This window comes from Eriocheir sinensis, chromosome 33 (genome assembly GCF_024679095.1).
Source record: "Eriocheir sinensis breed Jianghai 21 chromosome 33, ASM2467909v1, whole genome shotgun sequence".
NCBI classification, from domain to species: Eukaryota; Metazoa; Arthropoda; class Malacostraca; order Decapoda; family Varunidae; genus Eriocheir; species Eriocheir sinensis.
The window spans coordinates 7,041,980-7,061,135 of NC_066541.1; the positions used below are offsets into that span (position 1 = coordinate 7,041,980).

General features: G+C 42.5%; 2 protein-coding genes across 5 annotated transcripts in view; one reads left to right on the forward strand and one right to left on the reverse strand.

Moving 5' to 3' along the window:
• The window catches only part of LOC127006661 (U4/U6.U5 tri-snRNP-associated protein 2-like), a 38,843-nt gene extending 38,298 nt beyond the window's left edge, over positions 1–545 (forward strand). Inside the window, exon 13 of one of the 2 annotated variants that reach the window (XM_050876827.1) lies at positions 1–545. The gene's annotated coding sequence lies outside the window, so the exon portion shown is untranslated. The other variant, XM_050876825.1, reaches the window with a different exon arrangement.
• A 138-nt stretch (positions 546–683) lies between these two features.
• The window catches only part of LOC127006658 (43 kDa receptor-associated protein of the synapse homolog), a 101,840-nt gene continuing 83,367 nt past the window's right edge, over positions 684–19,156 (reverse strand). For all 3 annotated transcript variants that reach the window (XM_050876822.1, XM_050876820.1, XM_050876821.1), the window contains 7 exons: positions 11,572–11,779; positions 7,822–7,973; positions 6,982–7,489; positions 5,883–5,981; positions 3,145–3,336; positions 2,066–2,268; positions 684–1,796 (listed from right to left, as the gene is read on the reverse strand). In XM_050876822.1, the coding sequence (XP_050732779.1) occupies positions 1,604–1,796; positions 2,066–2,268; positions 3,145–3,336; positions 5,883–5,981; positions 6,982–7,489; positions 7,822–7,973; positions 11,572–11,779 (1,555 nt within the window). In that variant the 3' untranslated portion in view covers positions 684–1,603. The remainder of the gene's footprint in view (positions 1,797–2,065; positions 2,269–3,144; positions 3,337–5,882; positions 5,982–6,981; positions 7,490–7,821; positions 7,974–11,571; positions 11,780–19,156) is intronic.

Sequence of the window (19,156 nt, forward strand, 5' to 3'; positions counted from 1 at the left end):
TTTTTTTCCATAGGAACGAACAACCCTCTCAGTGCCACCAGCTGTGAAAAGACAAAAAGCTTACCCAACAGAACCAAAAGTTGCTGCCAGACTGTCCTGCCTTCATTTGCATAAAAATACTCCATGAACTCCTACTGTCCCATAGGAGCAGCATGTAGCAGGCATTGTTTTTATCTGGCCCTCAGCTGGACTTGTTTGTCACATACACAAAAAAAGACTGGTACTGATCTAAAGTTTCAGCAGTAGCAGCCGCAGCAACAAGGTGTCAATTGAGGTAACAGCACTTCCAAAAAAGCATTAATAGCTATGATTGACACTCAGGGGAAAAGGTAAACATGTAGATAAGAAAAGACTGTAGGCTCTCTCATTGAGGGGCTTGTCTGTCTTGCCACAACCTTGATCACCTGCTGACCTCAAAGAAGCTACCCTCTACAAAGAAAAAATATATACATAATTTGATTGCTCTTTATGTAGCTATTCTGATTACCCAATAAAAGAAAGAGACCATAGGAATGTTTTACCAAAAGGTCCCAAAGCTGGTTGATCCTCAGTTATTTCCTTCCTTCCTTCTTGTGTTGGTGGGCTTTGCTGCAGGTATGAGTTCAGCCGAAGACATGCATTGCTTGAACCTCCGTGTTCCTTTGTCCTGGCTAATCAGTCAGAAAATCAGTGTTTTCATGTTTGTTTTGCTGTCATAACTGCCGGTCTGATGAAGCTGAAACAGCAAGAACAAACAGCTCCTATCAGCTGAGCCACAAACTGATTCAAGCTCTTGGTAACACACGTCTAGTCGATACACCATCTTGCTCCACTTAGTGATTGTCAAGGCCCTTACCAATTATGTATTGCCACTTGACAGTTCTCACAGCAGAAGAACAATTATAACGTAACAGTAACAGAGTAGAGCATCTGACAGTTTTGTCAGCTCTTATCACTTGGTATTTGCTTGGAGTGTTAGTGTTAGGTCAGTTTTCCAAAGGTTAGTTTTGTGTGAAAATACAGCACAACTTTTCCACGTGATAAGGAGGAAGTCCAAGAGTTTTATTTATACACATCTAATCTCCTTAAGAATATGCAACAAGAATGTCAACACTGTATAGAGTCTGTGCAGTCTGGCTCCCCAAAGACTGCTCTAAGCTATGAAGTCTGGCAGTTTGTTAGCAGCAACACGAGACCAACCTCGTGTCAGCCTTACGTTGAAGTCAGCAGCGGTTCAGCAGCGAGCACAAGAACCAGAGGCAAGACTGAGGTGCACTTCTGCCCTTTGTAATCACATCACCATTTTGAGTCTGCATCATGACCCAAAGGGAGGTGATGAAGGTGGCAGCATCAGCAACTCCTTCACAGCCACCACCACTCCAAACCTGACACAGTGATTCTATTCTGTGTTGATTGTCAGAGGAATATTTCAGGATTCTTGTAAGCTCGATCTCTGAACCTTCCCAGGACATGTGTTGGGCACCACCTTGTCTGTCCCAGCACAGGCAGGCCTTCAACTGCAGCCTCAGGCACCAGGCCGCCCCTCTTGCCGGGTTTACGTACAGCAGAATAGCCAGAAGCAGAGGTCCTCCTTAAGTGTTGACGGAGGCTGGATGGTTGAGTATCAGAGGGGCTGGTCGTCTGAGCAGGGCGAGGGGTGATAGCGGGGGAAGGTGGGCACGCGGCCGTCATTGCAGGCAGACTTTAGTTCGTCGTAGCAGATAAGCATGAGGCGGGAATTGAGCGATTTCCGGCAGTCCGGGCAGATACGTTTCTTCTTCTTGCGGTCACTCGATGCCATTAGATCTCTCACACACCTGGGGATGAGACAGGTATGAGCCATGACTGGGAACAGGTAATGGCATTAAGAATACTAAGCAACAAGGGCAAAGAGAACCTAAAGATGTTATGCTGCCTTGAAAGTAATATAGCAAGAACAGGTGAGGACAAAGAAACCATAGCCCTAAATAAATATACCCCCACTTGAAAGGAATACTTGTAATAGGAACAAAACAAGTAGCTGTCATCCTACTGACTTCATGCTTGTTTGGAATGGGAAATATTAAAAAAAGAGCTGCACACTCACTTGGAATGGAAGATATGGGAGCAGGGGAGCGCTTCAAGGGAGTTGCCCCCCTGGTCGCCATAGCGTTCCTGGCACACCCCACAGATCAGCTCCATCTCCTCCGCCAGGCACGCTGCAAGACGCACCTGAAGGGAATCATTCTGATCGTCGTTGAGGATGCGATAGAGCTCAGCCAGGCGAAGGTGGGCCGACCGCATGATGAGCTGTACGTGAGGGAGAAAGGTGAATGGAAAGGAAACTGAGGGGAAAAAATTATTATAGATTTTTCATATTTTAGGCTGATTTATGTGTAAGGGAGAAAGGTGAATAGAGAGGAGATGGAGGTGAAAAAAAGTGTTATTATTTTTTTCATATTTTTGGCTGATCTGTGTGTAAGGGAAGATGACGAATAGAAAGGAAATGGAGAGGGAAAAAAAGTATTAGCATTTCTTCTAGCTAAGGATGTGTGTGAAGGAGAGAGGTGATTTGAAAGGAGGTGGAGAGGGGGAATAACTATCAATATTTGTTTGTGTGTGTAAAGAAGAAAGGTGAACTGAAAGAAAGATGGAAGGGAAATAAAGTATTATTAATTTTTCTGATTTTAGACTGAGCTGTGCCACAGAAAGTTTAAGATAGATGGGGCATTCATTAAGGATTTTTCTGGTTTTTGATCAGTCTCTATTGGCTATTAGCTCAAGGAGAGAGGAATTGTTCATCTGATTTTCTTATCCCTTGATTTGTTTCCTCTTTTTAGTATCTGGAGAAAGAATGATACTGCTTATTTATCTAAACTCTTGATCAGTTTCTCTTTCCTGTCAGCTGGAGAAAAATAGAGCAACTACATATCAGTCTCTCTTAGCCTTTGATCTGTTCACTTTCCCTGTTAGATACATAGAAGCAGTAGTTCATCTTATTTTTTTATCTATTTTTTTACAGTAAAGGAAGCAGCTCAAGGGCTAAAAAATAACTGAAAAAAGCCTCCTAATCACTACCCCAATAAAAGAGTGTGTAGATGAGTGGCCAAAAGAGGAGTCCATGGTTTGTCTCCTATTCTTGTAAATATAAAAAAGGGGAAGGTCAGTCAGGGCAGAGCCACACACCTTACAGCCGAGAGAGGAGGCGAGGTCAATCACTTTGTTGTTGATCTCCAGCGGCCGGCAGTCACAGATCTTGGACTGCCGCCGCATCAGCCCCAGCGTCTTGGCCATGCCGTTGTGGGCGATGAGCTGGCCGTAGCGATCCTCCATGTGGACCATCAGCTGCATGCTTGCCTCGTAGCGCTTGTACGCCCGCTGTGCCAAAAGATTGTGTTGGGTAGGGGGAAGGTGGCTAGCTTGGCTGAAGGGTATGGGGAAAGGCTTTATGTTGTTTGTGTTGGGTGTGGGGAAGGGGGATGACTTGATTGTGTTGGGTGAGGGGAAGGGGGATGACTTGATTGTGCTGGGTGAGGGGAAGGGGGACTAAATTAGGGAGCATATTAAATTTTCAACCCCGGGCTAATACAGTGGCTCCTCTATTCAACGCCAGACAAGTACCAAAGAGATATGAGCAAAATGGAGGTGTTATTTCAATGAGATTTATCGATTTGGGACTGATGGGACTTTTTTATTAGTGTGTGTGTGTGAAGGAGTCAGGATAAGGGCATATTATGATGACTGATGAGATCCTTTAAAAAAACTTGCTAAATGGAGGGTCTGCTGTAGTTGTGTTCTGTATAGTAGAGTCCAAAGGCAGGAGAAAGGAAAAGATGTATATTGTGCACACAGGAAATAAGTTAAAGAAGGGAAATTATAGGCAGTGGGCGATGGGCGGAGAGGAAGTAGTAAATGGTGACAAGACACTAGTAAGTTATGGAGATAAGAGGAAAGAATGAAGGAAACTGTATGGGGCAAAGGGTGTGTGGTAAGGGAAAAATGGGGATTCTGTGTTAGAGGGAGAATAAGGAAGGGGATAATAAGTGAAAGAGGAGGCAACGGTGGGGCCTTAAGAGGCACCCATATGCAGACCACTCAGCCACTGCCTCTCAGATTCATAAAAAAAAAATTAAAAAGTGGGGAGGAATTTTCTCATCAAATACTGAATGAGAGCTTTTGGCCAAGAAACCAGACTCATAATGAATCAGTCAAATAATAAATAATAATAGAAATAATAAATAAATTAATAAAGCACAACTCCTGTATTAGAGGGTCTGAAGATCCCTTGGTAATAAGCAAAATGCAGGGAAAGATTTTGTGATAGAAGAATAGCATGAGGGATTTACTTAGTTATGGAAATTCAGGGAAAATGTAAATCCAATATAAGAAAACTTTAGAAAGCTCTTCACCTTGTGCCAGAGAGGACAGCCCGGAGTGGAAGGTGTGAGGGAAGGAAGGAAGGAAGGAAGGAAAGCAAACTGAGAGTGGGACAGGAGAAATGAGGGAAGGAACAAAGAAATGAAGAATGAGGGAAGAAGGAAAGGAATGAGAGAATGGTTGGAAGAAGAGGAGGAAGGAAGGAAGAAAGGAAAGCAAAGTGAGAATGGTAAAAGAGAAATTAGGGAAGGAAAAAAGAAATGAGAAGAGTAAGAAGAAAATGAGGAAAGAGGAAAGAAGGAAAGGAATGAGAGAAGGGTTGGAAGAAGAGGATGAAGAGGAGAATGGTAAAGAAGAAATGAGGGAAGGAAAAAGAATGAGAAAAGGATTGGAAGAAGAGGAGAAATGAGAGAAGAAAGGGTTGAAAGAAAAGTAGGAATGAGGGAAGGAAAGAAGGAATTGATGAAGCAGAGGAGGACTAAGGAAAGGAGGAGAGGAGTAAAGAAGAGAAAGAAGAAATGAAAGTAGGAATAGAAAAAAGAGGAAGAATGAGGGAAGAAAGGATTGAAAGAAAAGGAGGAATTAGGGAAGGAAAGAAGGAATTGATGAAGCAGAGGAGGACTAAGGAAAGGAGGAGAGGAGGAAAGAAAAGAAAGAAGAAATGAAAGTAGGAATAGGAGAGGAGGAAACCAAAGTGAGAATGGGAAAGGAGAAAGAAATGAAAAAAAGAGACTAGGAAGAAAAGGAGGAAGGCAGAAGGAAGAAAGGAATGAAAGAAAAGTTGGAAGAAGAGGGGGAATGAGGGAAGGAAGAAAGAAAGGAATAGGAGAAGGATTGGAAAAAAGGAGGAAGGAAGGAAGAGAAGAATGAAAAGATTAGAGGAAGAGGAAGAATGAGGGAAGGAAAGCAGGAATTGATGAAGATGAGGAAGGAGAGGAGGAGTAAAGGAGAGAAAGTAGAAATGAGGGTAGGAAGAGGAAAGGAGGAATGGAGAAATGCAAAGAAGAACAGGGAAGGAAGGAAGGAAGCAAAAATAGAATGTGAGGGATGAGGAAAAGAATAAAGAAGAGGAGGGGGAAGGGGGGATAAACAGGTGGATAAGGAGAGCGAAGGAATGAAAAATGGAGCAGAAGGAAAGGAAGTAAAAAGGCCGCTGGAACAGGGAAGGATAAAAAAAAAGGAGGAATAAGGAAAGTAATGAAGGAGAGGAGGGATGGAAGGATGTATAAGGAAGGGGGGATAAACAGGTGGATAAGGAGAACGAAGGAAGGAGAAATGGAGCAAAGGGAAAGGAAATAAAAAGGCCGCCGCAGTAAAGAAATACAAAGAACAGGGAAAGAAGACATGAAGGATAAAAAAGGGAGGATAAGGAAAGTAATGAAGGAGAGGAGGGATAGAGGGATGTATAAGGAAGGAGGGATAAATAGGCGGATAGGTAAGAAGAAAGAAGGTAGGAGAAATGGAGCAAAAGGGAAGAAAAAGGGCTGGCAAGTTGAACAGGTAGACACAGGTGGAAAGGCCAGGTAGGGGAGACGTCTGGGACTCACCTGGACGTCGAGACACTGGCGGTGGATGTCGGCGAGGATGGCGAGGCAGCGGGCGTGTGTAGGCCTGTCACCCGCCGTCAGGGCCAACTTGAGGGCGTCCTGCAACACGGGGGAAGGTCATACACACATACACACACACACACACACACAGGTGGGCCGGGCAGCGGTAAGCCAGCGTCCCCGTTGCCATGGCGAGGGCCTTCACCTGGACTCAATTATTCAGCATCATTAATAATCCGTAAAGCTGTTTGATGCGGGATACAGACGATCTGCTGTCTGCTGAGGTAGTGACTCGACACGCTTCAGGGATTTTAACGTGATTTCCCTGTCCCAGCATCCTTGTCCCCCATTCAAGTGCTGACTTTAGAATCGTGCTCAGTCCGTGTGGCTACATATCGTGTTTTCTTGTTTTTGGAAACTTTAAAGTTGTTCTGTGGCCAGGCAAGAAGAGATGGTGAGTTAAGTCTACCATTCCTGGGAGGTAACACAAATGTTAAACCTCTTCGTAGTGTCCGCGTGCTGCTGTGGCCACGAACTGAAGGAATCCAATGATGATGTAACCGCATTTGAAGAGTACTCTAACCACTTCAAATAATAACCTAGGGTAGGCGGTGGCCGAAGTGGTAGCGTACTGGGCCCACATTCACCGTGTGATGGACGACGCGGGTTCGAATCCCCACGCTACCACTCGGATTTTTCAGTCACCGCCGAGCGGCTTAAAACTACCCACATGCTGTCCTGAAGACCACCCATCAACCCGGACTCTAGAAGAATCAAGAAAGAGTTCCAGGGGGCAGCATGAGCCAATGCAAGATGGCGCCACTATAAACACTCGCCTGCGCCAGAACGGGCTGGGCCGACCATCAGGCCCCACCTGGAAGAAGCCTTGGGCCGACCATCAGGCCCCACCGGGAAGATACCTACCGGCGCAATAGGCAACAACGTAAAAAAAAAAAAAAAAAAAAAAAACTAACCTCATTCAAATGATGACCTAATCCTCCTTAGATGGCAAACAAACCCACAGTATGCACAGGAGCGTTATGTAACAGCCGAGGGTGTCGCGGCAGCCTCACAGATAAAACTTGGAAGGAAAACATACCTGACAGCAGTCCCGCGCCTCGGGGAGTCGGCCGAGCTTCCTGAGTGGCGTGGCCAGCGTCACCAGGGACAGCCGCTGGTACCGGGAGTTGAGGTCCAGGATGTGGAAGGTTTTGGAGAGCTCGAAGGCCTTAGCGCTGAACGAGAGGGACCGCTCATAATCCTGAAGGAGGCAGAAAGTGTGGCCCAGCCCACAGTACACCTGCAGCTCGAGCGCCGTGTCGTGGATGCTTCTTGAGACCTTGAGGGCCAGTTCGTAGTGCTCGATGGCCTTGCTGAAGCTGGAGTAGGTGACGTAGGTGTTGCCGAGGGTCAGCTGCACGTAGCCTGTGGTGCGGGACTGGTCACACTGGTTGTAGAGCGAGTGGCGGCAGTACGACACCGCCTTCTCCAGGTTGCCGAGCCGCTCGTTGGCCCGCGCGATAGTGAGGTACGCCTCGGCACGCAGCATCGGCGAGTCCATCTCGTTGGCGATGTCCAGCTGCTGAAACCCGAAGTCCAGCATCTCTCTGGAGGAGGAGAGGCTGGCGTCAGGGGCTTACCAGGACGTTAACATAGATATAAAGGGAGTATAGATTGTATAGACAGTTGTGTTTGAGGAGGTGCTACAGACTCATCGCGTTACGTAGTGCGTTTGTGTTCCGTGGTCCGCGACTCCGCGTCTGTAACTTTTATTGTTTCTGACTCAGGTAAGAGGGTCGCGATACTCTGAAGGACCCACCGTACACTGTGCCCCACCCTATTGACTGACTGCCGAATCGTCAGGACCAAAGGCATATAGAACAGAAGATTGTAGACAGTAATAGTTGAGGGTGTGCAGGGAGAGTAAAGCATGCATTACCTGTATCTGCCCCAGTCCAGGTGTGCCTGACTGAGGTAGCCGAGCGTGATGAAGCGGTCGTTGTCCTTGTTGATGCGTCGCAGCGCCTGCTTCCACTTCTTCACGGCCGCCATGTGCTTCTGTTGGTTGTAGAGCCGCACGCCTTGCTCCACCTGCCGGCACGCGACACACCTGTACCCGCCGCTCATCACGCGGGGAATGACTCTAACACTACTCCAACCTTTTGGCCATATTCTTAAACATTTCGGCGCCCTAACACTCAAATTTGACAAGGCTTTCGTAGGAGTTTTGGGCATTTCCAGGGGTAGATTTACGACCCTTCTGGTAGTTGACACTTCTTCTGTACCATGAACCTTAAAAACACTCATTAGAACCCGACTGATCTCCTTACTGGCCTTTGGAAATAGTTGATGTGAGAGCCGAAAGCTTTTAAGAATACCAGCCTTTGTATTCCTCTAAGCTCTTTTACCTATTTCTATTTTTCATAAACAATTTAGCAGAAAAAGTAAATAAATCAATAAACAAATAAATAAATAAAGACTAGCAGGAACATAAAAAAGAGAAAGGATGGGGAAAGGGACAGTACATCGGTCTGTTCTGTTTAAGAAAAAAAAATGGAGGGGCGGAAAAGAGAAAAAAATGAAAGAATGGAAAAAAAATATGGGAGGGAGAAAAAAAGAAGGAACACAACAGTCGACTTCCCTTGTTAATACACATAGCAATAAAAAAAAAAAAGTTATCTCCCAGTAAAAAGAGGAGTTGGGAGGGTAGGAGGAAACACGTAGGAAGGAAACTGGGAGAGGAAAAACAACAACATCGCCATCTTCCCCGGGTGGAAAAAGATGACAGGTAAAAAAGATGATAATAAAAAAGATGATAGTTAAAAAAAGATAAGTGAAAAAAAGATGATAGGTAAGAAAAATCCTTATGGTCCTTAGTAAAAACAAACAAAAAAAAAAAACTAAATATTTATTTCTCGGCGATGAAAAAAACAGAAGGAAATGAGAAAACAAAGGAATGGGAAAAGAGAACTAACGGTAAGGTAAATAAAAATCAGGGTAAAAAAAGAAAAAAGGAGAAAAATAAAGGAAAGTGGAAGAGAAAACAACGAGAAAGAACAAAACAGTCCTTTAAAAAAATCACATTAATTAAAAAAAAAGAGGAAAGGAGAGAAGAAAACAAGACTAAAAACAGAAGAGAGGGAGAAAAAGAACAAAACAATCAGTCCAATGAGAAAAAAAAAGAGAAAAAGAAAAAAAGGGGGATGTGAAAGAGAAAAAAAAGGACAAGGATAAAATGAAGAAAAGGGGGATGTGAAAGAGAAAAAAAGGACAAGGATAAAATGAAGAAAAGGGGGATGTGAAAGAGAAAAAAAAGGACAAGGATAAAATGAAGAAAAGGGGGATGTGAAAGAGAAAAAAAAGGACAAGGATAAAATGAAGAAAAGGGGGATGTGAAAGAGAAAAAAAGGACAAGGATAAAATGAAGAAAAGGGGGATGTGAAAGAGAAAGAAAAAAAGGACAGGGATAAAAAGAACAAACCAACCTTCTTCTTTCTCCATAAAAAAGATGGGAAAAAAGCAGGACAGACAGGCGCCTCCCTCAGGTAATGGCGGTAAGCGAGGCAAACGAGGCTTCAGGTATCGGCCCAACAGCCTCCCATCCCGCCCTGATCCACCTGCCATTCCTCACCTGCCCTCCGCCTCCCCTCCGGCGGTAACTCGTGGGGCTGAAGGCCAATCACGCAGCCCAGCCTCCGGTCAACTAGCCTGCCTCTCATCAACGTCATCAGGCACTGCAGAACAAAGGCCTTTCCCAACGTCCTTTACTTCTAATGTTAAGTGCACTCACAGCCTTAACTACCCTGCCTCTCATCAACATCATCAGCCACTGCAGAACAAAGGCCTTTCCCAACGTCCTTTACTTCTGATGTTAAGTATTACTCCCTGCTAATACTCGCGGGGCTGAAGACCAATCATGCAGTCCAGCTTCCGGTCAACTAGCCCTCTTCTAATCATCAACATCATCAGCTGCTATTAGGCCGCTGCAACATCAAGGCCTGTCCCAACGTTCTCCACCTCCGATGGTTAGTGTGCTCCATATTCTAGTAGATAAGTAAATTTCATCTTTCCACCTGGGTCTCTGTCTGCCCTGCCTTCTTCTCTTCCTGGACTCTTGTTTCTTTGTCTGTTCTACGCATGGTACGACCTGACTATGATTAGTTTAGTATTAAGACTATTATTGGCTATTCTTTTCCCAATGCAGAACAAGACCTTTCCCAACGTTCTCCACCTTTCTGATGTTAAGTGTACTCCATATTCTACCAAATAATCAAACTTCATCTCTCTACCTGGTTCGCGGTCTGCCCGAACTTCTACAGGTCCTGGATTGTCACTGCATTTTTCTTTGTCTGTTGTCAACTCTACGCATTGTATGATCTGACCTCGTCCATTTCATATTCTTAACTGCCACTAGAATATCTCTGACCTCTGTCTGTCGAAAATATTCTAGTGACGATTGACTGACGGTATCAAATGGACTTGGTTATGTCATGCTTATTCCCGAGCAAAGCGCACATGGACACCGTTAGTCTGGTCACAAGCGAAGAACAACAAACAGAAGAGAAATTGTAAGAAAACAAACATATCAGAAAGAGCTGGAATAAGAGGAAACAGATGAAAATAAAGACTAGAAACACATATTCCGTATCCTAATTTTGATTGATGCCGTGAGATTAAAAAGCAAGAATTACCGTTAATCTGATTACAAGCAAATAGCAGCAAGCATAATATATATATATATATATATATATATATATATATATATATATATATATATATATATATATATATATATATATATATAAATATATATATATATATATATATATATATATATATATATATATATATATATATATCAGAAAGAGCCGAAATAAGAGGAAACAGATGAAGAAAAGACTTATATTTTGATTGATTGATTGATGACATGAGATTAAAAGTAAAAATAGCAAGTGGAAGAAAAAATACAGGAACAATACATGGGTAAAACAGTCTAAAAGAGAGAGGGAATAAATGAATAAAAAAGGAGTAGTTGTAGAATAATATCTTAGTTTGATTAACTGCTGCAGAAAAATGGCTCAACAACTAGCGGGATTTTTTGTTTTTATTTATTCTTGCCCTTGAGTTGCTTCCTTCTCTGAAAAAAAAGCCTCATACTTTACATACAAAGCTAATACAGAAGAACTAACTAACCAACTACTTGATTAGCTCACTAACCAATTAACTAACTAACTATTTAACTATCGAAACTAATTAACCAACCGACAGTCAGTCGGTTGGTTGATTAGTTGTTGATTATTAGTAGTTGGGTAACTTACCCTTTTCCGTTCATTTTCATCCCTTTCTCTCACCTTCTTCCATGCACTTAACAACCCTTTCTCTTACCGTTTCTCGTGCACTTTCTTACCTTTTCTGCCCTTGACAACCCTTTATTTTATCTTTTTCCGTGCACTTCACCCTTTCTCTTACCCTTTTCCGTGCACTCAACAGGCATTTTACCCTTTCCCGTGCACATAACTCTTTCTCTTACCCATTTCCATCCCCTTATAACACTTTCTCTTAGCCCACAACCTTTTCGCCTATCCTTTGCAATGCCCTTTTAACCCTTTCTTTTAGCCCACAACCCTTTCTCTTACCTTTTGCCATACCCTTTTAACCCTTTCTCTTAGCCCACAACCCTTTCTCTTACCCTCTTCCGTGCGAGCCGCTGGCCAAGACGGTCGTGGCAGGACACAAGACAGTCCCAGAAGGAGGGCGGCGGGGGCTGGCGCGACCGTATCAGATCCGCGGCCACATCCATCCCGCCCAAGCCGCCCAGCCCGCCCAGCCCGCCCATGCCCTCTGTGTCGGGGGTGTCGGGGAGCAGGGCGCTGGAGGAGAGCTGGTGGGGCGGCAGGCTACGGAGGGAGGGAGGGAAGGCAAGGGTGAGGCAGCTGCTGTGAAATACGGACCGTCGGGCAAATATTTCGCGATATTCGCTTATGAAAAAAGTTCCAAGAATTTGAGCGATCATGGCCAACCTACGGGAGAGAGAGAGAGAGAGAGAGAGAGGGGGGGGGGGACAACGTTACCAGATTATCGTACTTGGCCTCATGTTTTCCGATTCCCGACCCAAAAACTGTCTCCTCCACTCCAATAACTACATTTATTTATAGTTACCGTTGAAAGGTTTAATTATTAGTGTCTTTTTGCCATAGTTAAGTGTCTAAAAACGGTAAATACAATGGTGGATACGATAATCTGGCAACGTTTGGGGGGGGGGGACAAGGGGTGAAGCAGGTCGAGGAAAAGGAAAACAACGGTCCACTTAAAAATCTGTTTCGGCAGCGACCTAAATCCGGCTCAGAAGGATCCTATTATAAAACTTTGGATGGAGTTAAATGCGAACGATATAACACGGCAATGGCTGAGTCCGCGGCATGTACAGAGAGAGAGAGAGAGAGAGAGAGAGAGAGAGAGAGAGAGAGAGAGAGAGAGCGTCATAAACTGGTACGTGGACGCCGGTGTGGTGGCATGAGTAAGCGATAACGGAGGGCGAAACGAATGGTTGCTTCATGAAATGTGTATCAAAACGGCCCATTCTGTGTGTGTGTGTGTGTGTGTGTGTGTGGTGGGGGGAAGACGTGTGGGGGAGGCTGGTATGACTGTGTTTGACTGGAATGACGGGGAAGAGGAGCCTGGTGGAGCCGTGGTGGAGGCCGAGGCGGTGGTGGGTGGCTGGGAGACCGCTCACACAGTTCTCCTTTAAGCGGTTCGTACGTAGCCTTGCCTACCTACACTACACTCTCCTGCTTCTCCTTTCCCTTCTATTCCACCTTCTGCTCCTTCTCCTACTGCCTCCTACCCTGTCCCTATCTTCGTCTACACACGGCACTCCCATACCTTCTCCTACCTTCTCCTTTCCCTCCTAGTCCACCTTCTGCTCCTTCTCCTACTTCCCCTATCCTTCCCTCAGTCCTACACCCACACTCAGCACACCAATACCTTCTCCTACTTTCTCCTTTTCCTCCTATTTCACCTCCTGCTCCTCCTCCTACTTCACCTATCCTTCCCTCAGTCCTACACCTGCACTCAGCACACCAATACCTTCTCCTACTTTCTCCTTTTCCTCCTATTTCACCTCCTGCTCCTCCTCCTACTTCACCTATCCTTCCCTCAGTCCTACACCTGCACTCAGCACACCAATACCTTCTCCTACTTTCTCCTTTTCCTCCTATTTCACCTCCTGCTCCTCCTCCTACTTCACCTATCCTTCCCTCAGTCCTACACCTGCACTCAGCACACCAATACCTTCTCCTACTTTCTCCTTTTCCTCCTATTTCACCTCCTGCTCCTCCTCATACTTCCCCTATCCTTCCCTCAGTCCTACACCTGCACTCAGCACACCAATACCTTCTCCTACTTTCTCCTTTTCCTCCTATTTCACCTCCTGCTCCTCCTCCTACTTCACCTATCCTTCCCTCAGTCCTACACCCACACTCAGCACACCAATACCTTCTCCTACTTTCTCCTTTTCCTCCTATTTCACCTCCTGCTCCTCCTCCTACTTCACCTATCCTTCCCTCAGTCCTACACCTACACTCAGCACACCTATACCTACTCTTCTACCTGCCCCCTAAGCCTCCTACACCTTTATCCTCACCCTGTTGGAGAGATTACGAGTCGAACCGTTTAAGCTCTGACCTATACGTGTTGGATTCTTTATTGCTCTTTTTCCGTATTCCAGCTTTCATGCGTTTATCGTTCGTATTCAAGTTATGTTATGCACTGAGACGTGATTAAGAGGGCTTGCGTTAGATGGAGTGTAGGAAAATGGTTTAAGATGTGAGTTTTGAAAGGGAAGAAAAGGGTAGAGAAACGGGATGAAAGGTCGGGAAATAGGAAAATAATAAAGGAGAAAAAGGATAAAAAAACGAGGTGAAAGATTGATAAGTAGGTAAATAGAGAAGAAGTGAGTTTTAAAAGGAGAAAAAGGGTAACAAAAAACGGGGTGAAGGTTCAGTAAATAGGAAAATAGTTGAGATGTGAGTTTTAAAAAGGGAGAAAAGGGTTAAAAAATCGGGATGAAAGGTCGAGAAATAGAAACATAGTTAAGATATGAGTTTTAAAGGGAGAAAAGGGAAAGGAAAAACGGGGTGAAAGATCGGTGAAAAATAGTTTTGATGTGAGTTTTAAAGGGAGAAAAAGGGAAAGGAAAAACAGGGTGAAAGATCGGTGAAAAATAGTTATGATGTGAGTTTTAAATGGAGAAAAAGGGTAACAAAAGGGGGGAAAGATCGGTAAATAGGAATATAGTTAAGATATGAGTTTTAAAGGGAGAAAAAGGGTAAAGAAACAGCATGAAAGGATCAGTAAATAGGAAAATAGTTGGAGTGAGAGTTTTAAAGGGAGGAAAAGGGTAACGAAACGGGATGAAAGATCGGTATTTCCAATCAGTCAAGGTAAATGGAATATGGTGTTGGTGTGTGGGGCTGACTGATGTATAGAAAGAACACGCTGAAAAGTGCTGGAGAATAATGGAACACAGATGAATGGATAAGATATTCATTTCGGAAACCTATATGAATGAAAAAAAAAGAGGGAGATAGATGGTCAGTTTTACGTAGTTAGACAGAAAGGAAAAAAGGAGGGCGATAGTCTACATCACCGGTGCCAGATCATCGTACTCAGAGCATAGTATTTTCCGGTTTTTGACGCCTAACTATTGCCAAGAAACATCAGGAATTAACTATTTTAACGATAAATATAATTGAATGGATGTGTACGACAATCTGGCAACGTTGGCTACATAAACATGATAAAAATGTTACTGGATGGAATGTTACAGCTTAGGAGGAAGAGTTTAGCTGTGCGGTTTGTAGGTATAAACGAGAAGGAAAAAGATGGGTAAAAGATCGACTTATTTTGTTAACTAAGGAGAGAGAGAAGGAAGGAATAAGTGCGTGAGGCTGTCTGATATATAGAAATACGCTAAAATATGCTTACGTTAAATGGAATACAGGAAAAAATAGTTGAGATGAAGATGTTGGGATGAATCTGAGAGGGTAAAAAAGAGTGGAGGAAGATCGGAAAAGTGCATGAGGCTGTCAGATATATAGAAATACGCTAAAATATGCTTACGTTAAATGGAATACAGGAAAAAATAGTTGAGATGAAGATGTTGGGATGAATGTAGGAGGGAAGAAAGTGGATGGAGGAAGGTCAAGGCTTTTAGTGAGAGAATTTAGGGATAAAAAAAGGGTGTGCGAGGGTGTCTTATATATAAAAAAATACGCTAAAATATGCTTGCGTTAAATGAAATACAGGAAAATAGTTAAGATGAAGACATTGGGATGAATGAAATAGGGTAAAAAAGGATGGAGGAAGAGTGAAAAAGTGTGTGAGGCTGTCTGATGTATAGAAATACGCTAAAATATGCTTACGTTAAATGGAATACAGGAAAATAGTTAAGATGAAGATGTTGGGATGAATGTAAGAGGGAAGAAAGTGGGTGGAGGAAGGTCAAGGCTTTTAGTGCAGAAAGAATTTAGAGAGAAGAAAGGGTGTGCGAGGGTGTCTTATAAAAAAAAAATACGCTAAAATATGCTTGCGTTAAATGAAATACAGGAAAATAGCTAAGATGAAGATATTGAGATGAATGAAAGAGGGTAAAAAAGGATGGAGGAAGAGCGAAAAAGAGTGTGAGGCTGTCTGGTATATAGAAATACGCTAAAATATGCTTACGTTAAATGGAATACAGGAAAATAGTTAAGATGAAGATGTTGGGGTGAATGAAAGAAGAAAAAATGGGAGCAGGAAGGTCAACGCTTTTACCAGAGAGAATTTAGTGGAAGGAATTATGTGCGTGAGGTATTCTTAAATATATAGAAATACGCTAAAATATGCTTGCGTTAAAAGATATACAGGAAAATAATTAAGATGATGTTGGATGAACGAAATAGGTAAAAAAAATGGGTGGAGAAAGGTCGAGAGAATTTAGAGGAAAAAAAAAATGTATGGGGCTGTCTTATAATATTTACATAAAAAAAGGCTAAAATATGCTTGCGTTAAATGAAATACAGGAAAACAATTAAAATGAAGATATTGGGATGAATGGAAGAGGAAAAAGGGGTGGAGGAGGAAAAATAGAGTATGCGAGGCTATCTTAATGCACAGAAAGCATGCTGGCGGTAAATAGTTAAGATGAGGGTTTTAGAGGAAGGAAAGAAAAAAAAAAAGAAGAGGAATGCTTTTAGTAAGAGAGAATTTAGAAGAAAAATAAAAAGGGTGTGTGAGGCTATCTTATATAAAACAATACACAGAAAATATACCTATGCTAAACGAAACTTAGCCTATATAGGAAAATAGTTATTATGAGGGTTTTAGAGGAAGGAAAGAGTAAAAAAAAACAAAAAAACGGGATGGTCAGTGCTTTGAGTGATAATTTAGAAGAAAAAAAGGGTGTATGAGGCTATCTTATATAAAACAATACACCAAAAACGTAGGAAAATAGTTAAGATGTCGGTTTGAGAGGAAGAAAGGAAGGATAAAAAAACAAAACGGAAAGATCAATACTTTTAGTCAGAGAGAAAGAGAGGAAAAAAAGGTGTGTGGTGCGTTAAATGAATCGTTGGAAAATAGTTAAGGTGAAGGTTTAGAGGAAGGAAAGAAGGGAAAAAAAGAAATGGGAAGGTCGATACTTTTTTTAGTCAGAGAGAGAAAGAGAGGGAAAAACTTAAGGTGTGTGGTGCCTTAAATGAATCGTTGGAAAAAAGTTAAGGTGAAGGTTTAGAACTTTAAGGGAAGGAAAGAAGGGGAAAAAAGAAACGGGAAGAAGGTGATTGATTGATAGTTTATTGTTGCAAGTAAACAACAAAGGAGAAGGGAGGAGGGTCAGTACTTTTAGTCAGAGAGAGAAAGAGAGGAAAAATGGTGTGTGCTGCCGTATATGAATCGCTGGAAAATAGTTAAGGTGAAGAACTTTCGAGGAAGGAAAGAGGGAAAAAAAGAAAGAAACGGGAAGAAGCAAGATCGACACTTTCAGTCAGTCAGCCGGAAGTGGAAGAAGCGGGTGGGTGCGCGCGTGGATATTACATTCGAAAAAGTGGTAAATATTGCATCCAGGCCCCAAGAACTGCATCCCGTGGCCGCCGGCAGATGGATGTGGTGTGGCCGGCATGCGAGGGCGGGAGGATACGCTGCGGGGAAGCCATTTGGACGGGAAGGACGAGAGTAAAGAAGGAAGGACGGGAGGGAGAGGAAGAGGAAGAGGAAAAGGGTGAGTGTTGGTTTGTTGACGTCGCTTAGTTTCCGATGTTTTCCTTAGATGTTTTCCTCCGTTGTGATGTTTTTCTTTATTTCCGAACTTTTCCTAAATGATCTCCGTGTATCTGGTAATCGTAATTGTGTAAGAAAAAGCAGCCTATTAGTTTGTTGACGTCGCTTAGTTTCCGATGTTTTCCTTAGATGTTTTCCTCCGTTGTGATGTTTTTCTTTATTTCCGAACTTTTCCTAAATTATCTATGTGTATTTGGTAATCGTAGTAGTGTAAAAAAAAACAAAGCAGGCTATTAGTTTGTTCCCGTCGCTTAGTTTCCGATGTTTTCCCTAGATGTTTTCCTCCTTTGTCTTCATTTTACTTAATTTTCCACATTTTCTAACTTTTCTTAATATTTTCGTGTCTAGTAAATATTAAATGCAATGAAAAAGGTCTTGGTTTATTTTCGTCGCTTAGTTTCCGATGTTTTCCTTAGATATTTTCCTCCTCCGTGATCTTTTTACTTGATTTCCCACATTTTCTAACTTTTCTTAATATTTTTCGTGTCTAGTAAACAGTAAATGCAAAGAAAAAGGTCTTGGTTTGTTTTCGTCGCTTAGTTTCCGATGTTTTCCCTAGATATTTTCCTCCGTGATCTTTTTCTTGATTTCCCACGTTTCCTAACTTTTCCCAATAATCTCTGAGTCTGGCACTCGTAAATGTAAAAGGAAGTAGGCTATTGGTTATAATTATGACCAGTCTTTTCCTCGGGTTTACCTCTCGTTACTTAATTTTCAACATTTCCTAGCTTTTTAAATAATCTTCATGTGTCTGGTAATAATGATAGCGTATTAAAAGCATCATATTGGTTTGTTTACATCCCTTAATTTCCCATGTTTTCCTCTTGCGTGATTTTTTTTTATATTTTCCACATTTCCTGACTTATTTAAATAATCACCATGCTTCTGGTAATAGTTGTGGTGTGGACAAAGTAGCCTATTGGTTTATTTACGTCGTTTATTACCGATATTTTCCTTTTGCGTGATCTTTTCTTTATATTCCACACTTCACATAATATCTATAAATAATCCATGTGTGTGGTAATAGTAAATTAGTAATAGTGTAAAAAAGAAGCCAGTTGATTTGTTTACGTCGCTTATTACCAGTATTTTCCTCGATGAACTTTTTTCTTTGGCCTACTTTTTTTCTTTGGACACTGCGGACGTGTTAATTTCCCACATTTCCTTTTTTTTTATAATTATTTTGGCTAAGTGAAATATGAAGCGTCTGGTAGTAGTGTTGACGTCGCTTAGTCACCAATGTTTTCTGCTCGCGTTCTATTTTACTTAATTATTTTCCCACATTTTGTAACTTGAGTAACCGTAATATGTTGTGATATACAAACCTTGTAGCCGTTAACATTAATCTTCGTTAACATAAAGAAAACAGCAGTCGTGGTATTTCTATCTCAATAAAACAGTGAATAATATAGTGAAGAAAAGTGTTATCAGAGAGAGAGAGAGAGAGAGAGAGAGAGAGATTACAATCTTTCACTTTCCTGCATATTGTAACTTTCCTGTCGCAATAAGAGAGAGAGAGAGAGAGAGAGAGAGAGAGAGAGAGAGAGAGAGAGAGAGAGAGAGACCGCAGCAAGAAACAAACCAACAACAACAACAACAACAACAACGGCAACAGCAACAATACTTAGACTTTCAAATGAGGGAGGCACACACGCATATGCATATTATGGAGGGTATGAATAAAGAAACTAAAAATATGTGTATGTATAAGAGATATGAATAGTCTTGTATAATGTCATATTCTGTAAGATTTACCGAATATTCAGGAGGACAGTCTTGCATTCGCCCTCAAGATCAGAGAGAAAGAGAGAGAGAGAGAGAGAGAGAGAGAGGTGGGCTGAGAGAAAATATTATGCTCTATCGACAGCTCGAGAGACAATAGATTATCGAGTGAATTTTTTGCTCTCTCTCTCTCTCTTCCTTGGTTTATTCTGTTTATTAATTTATTTTTTTATTCA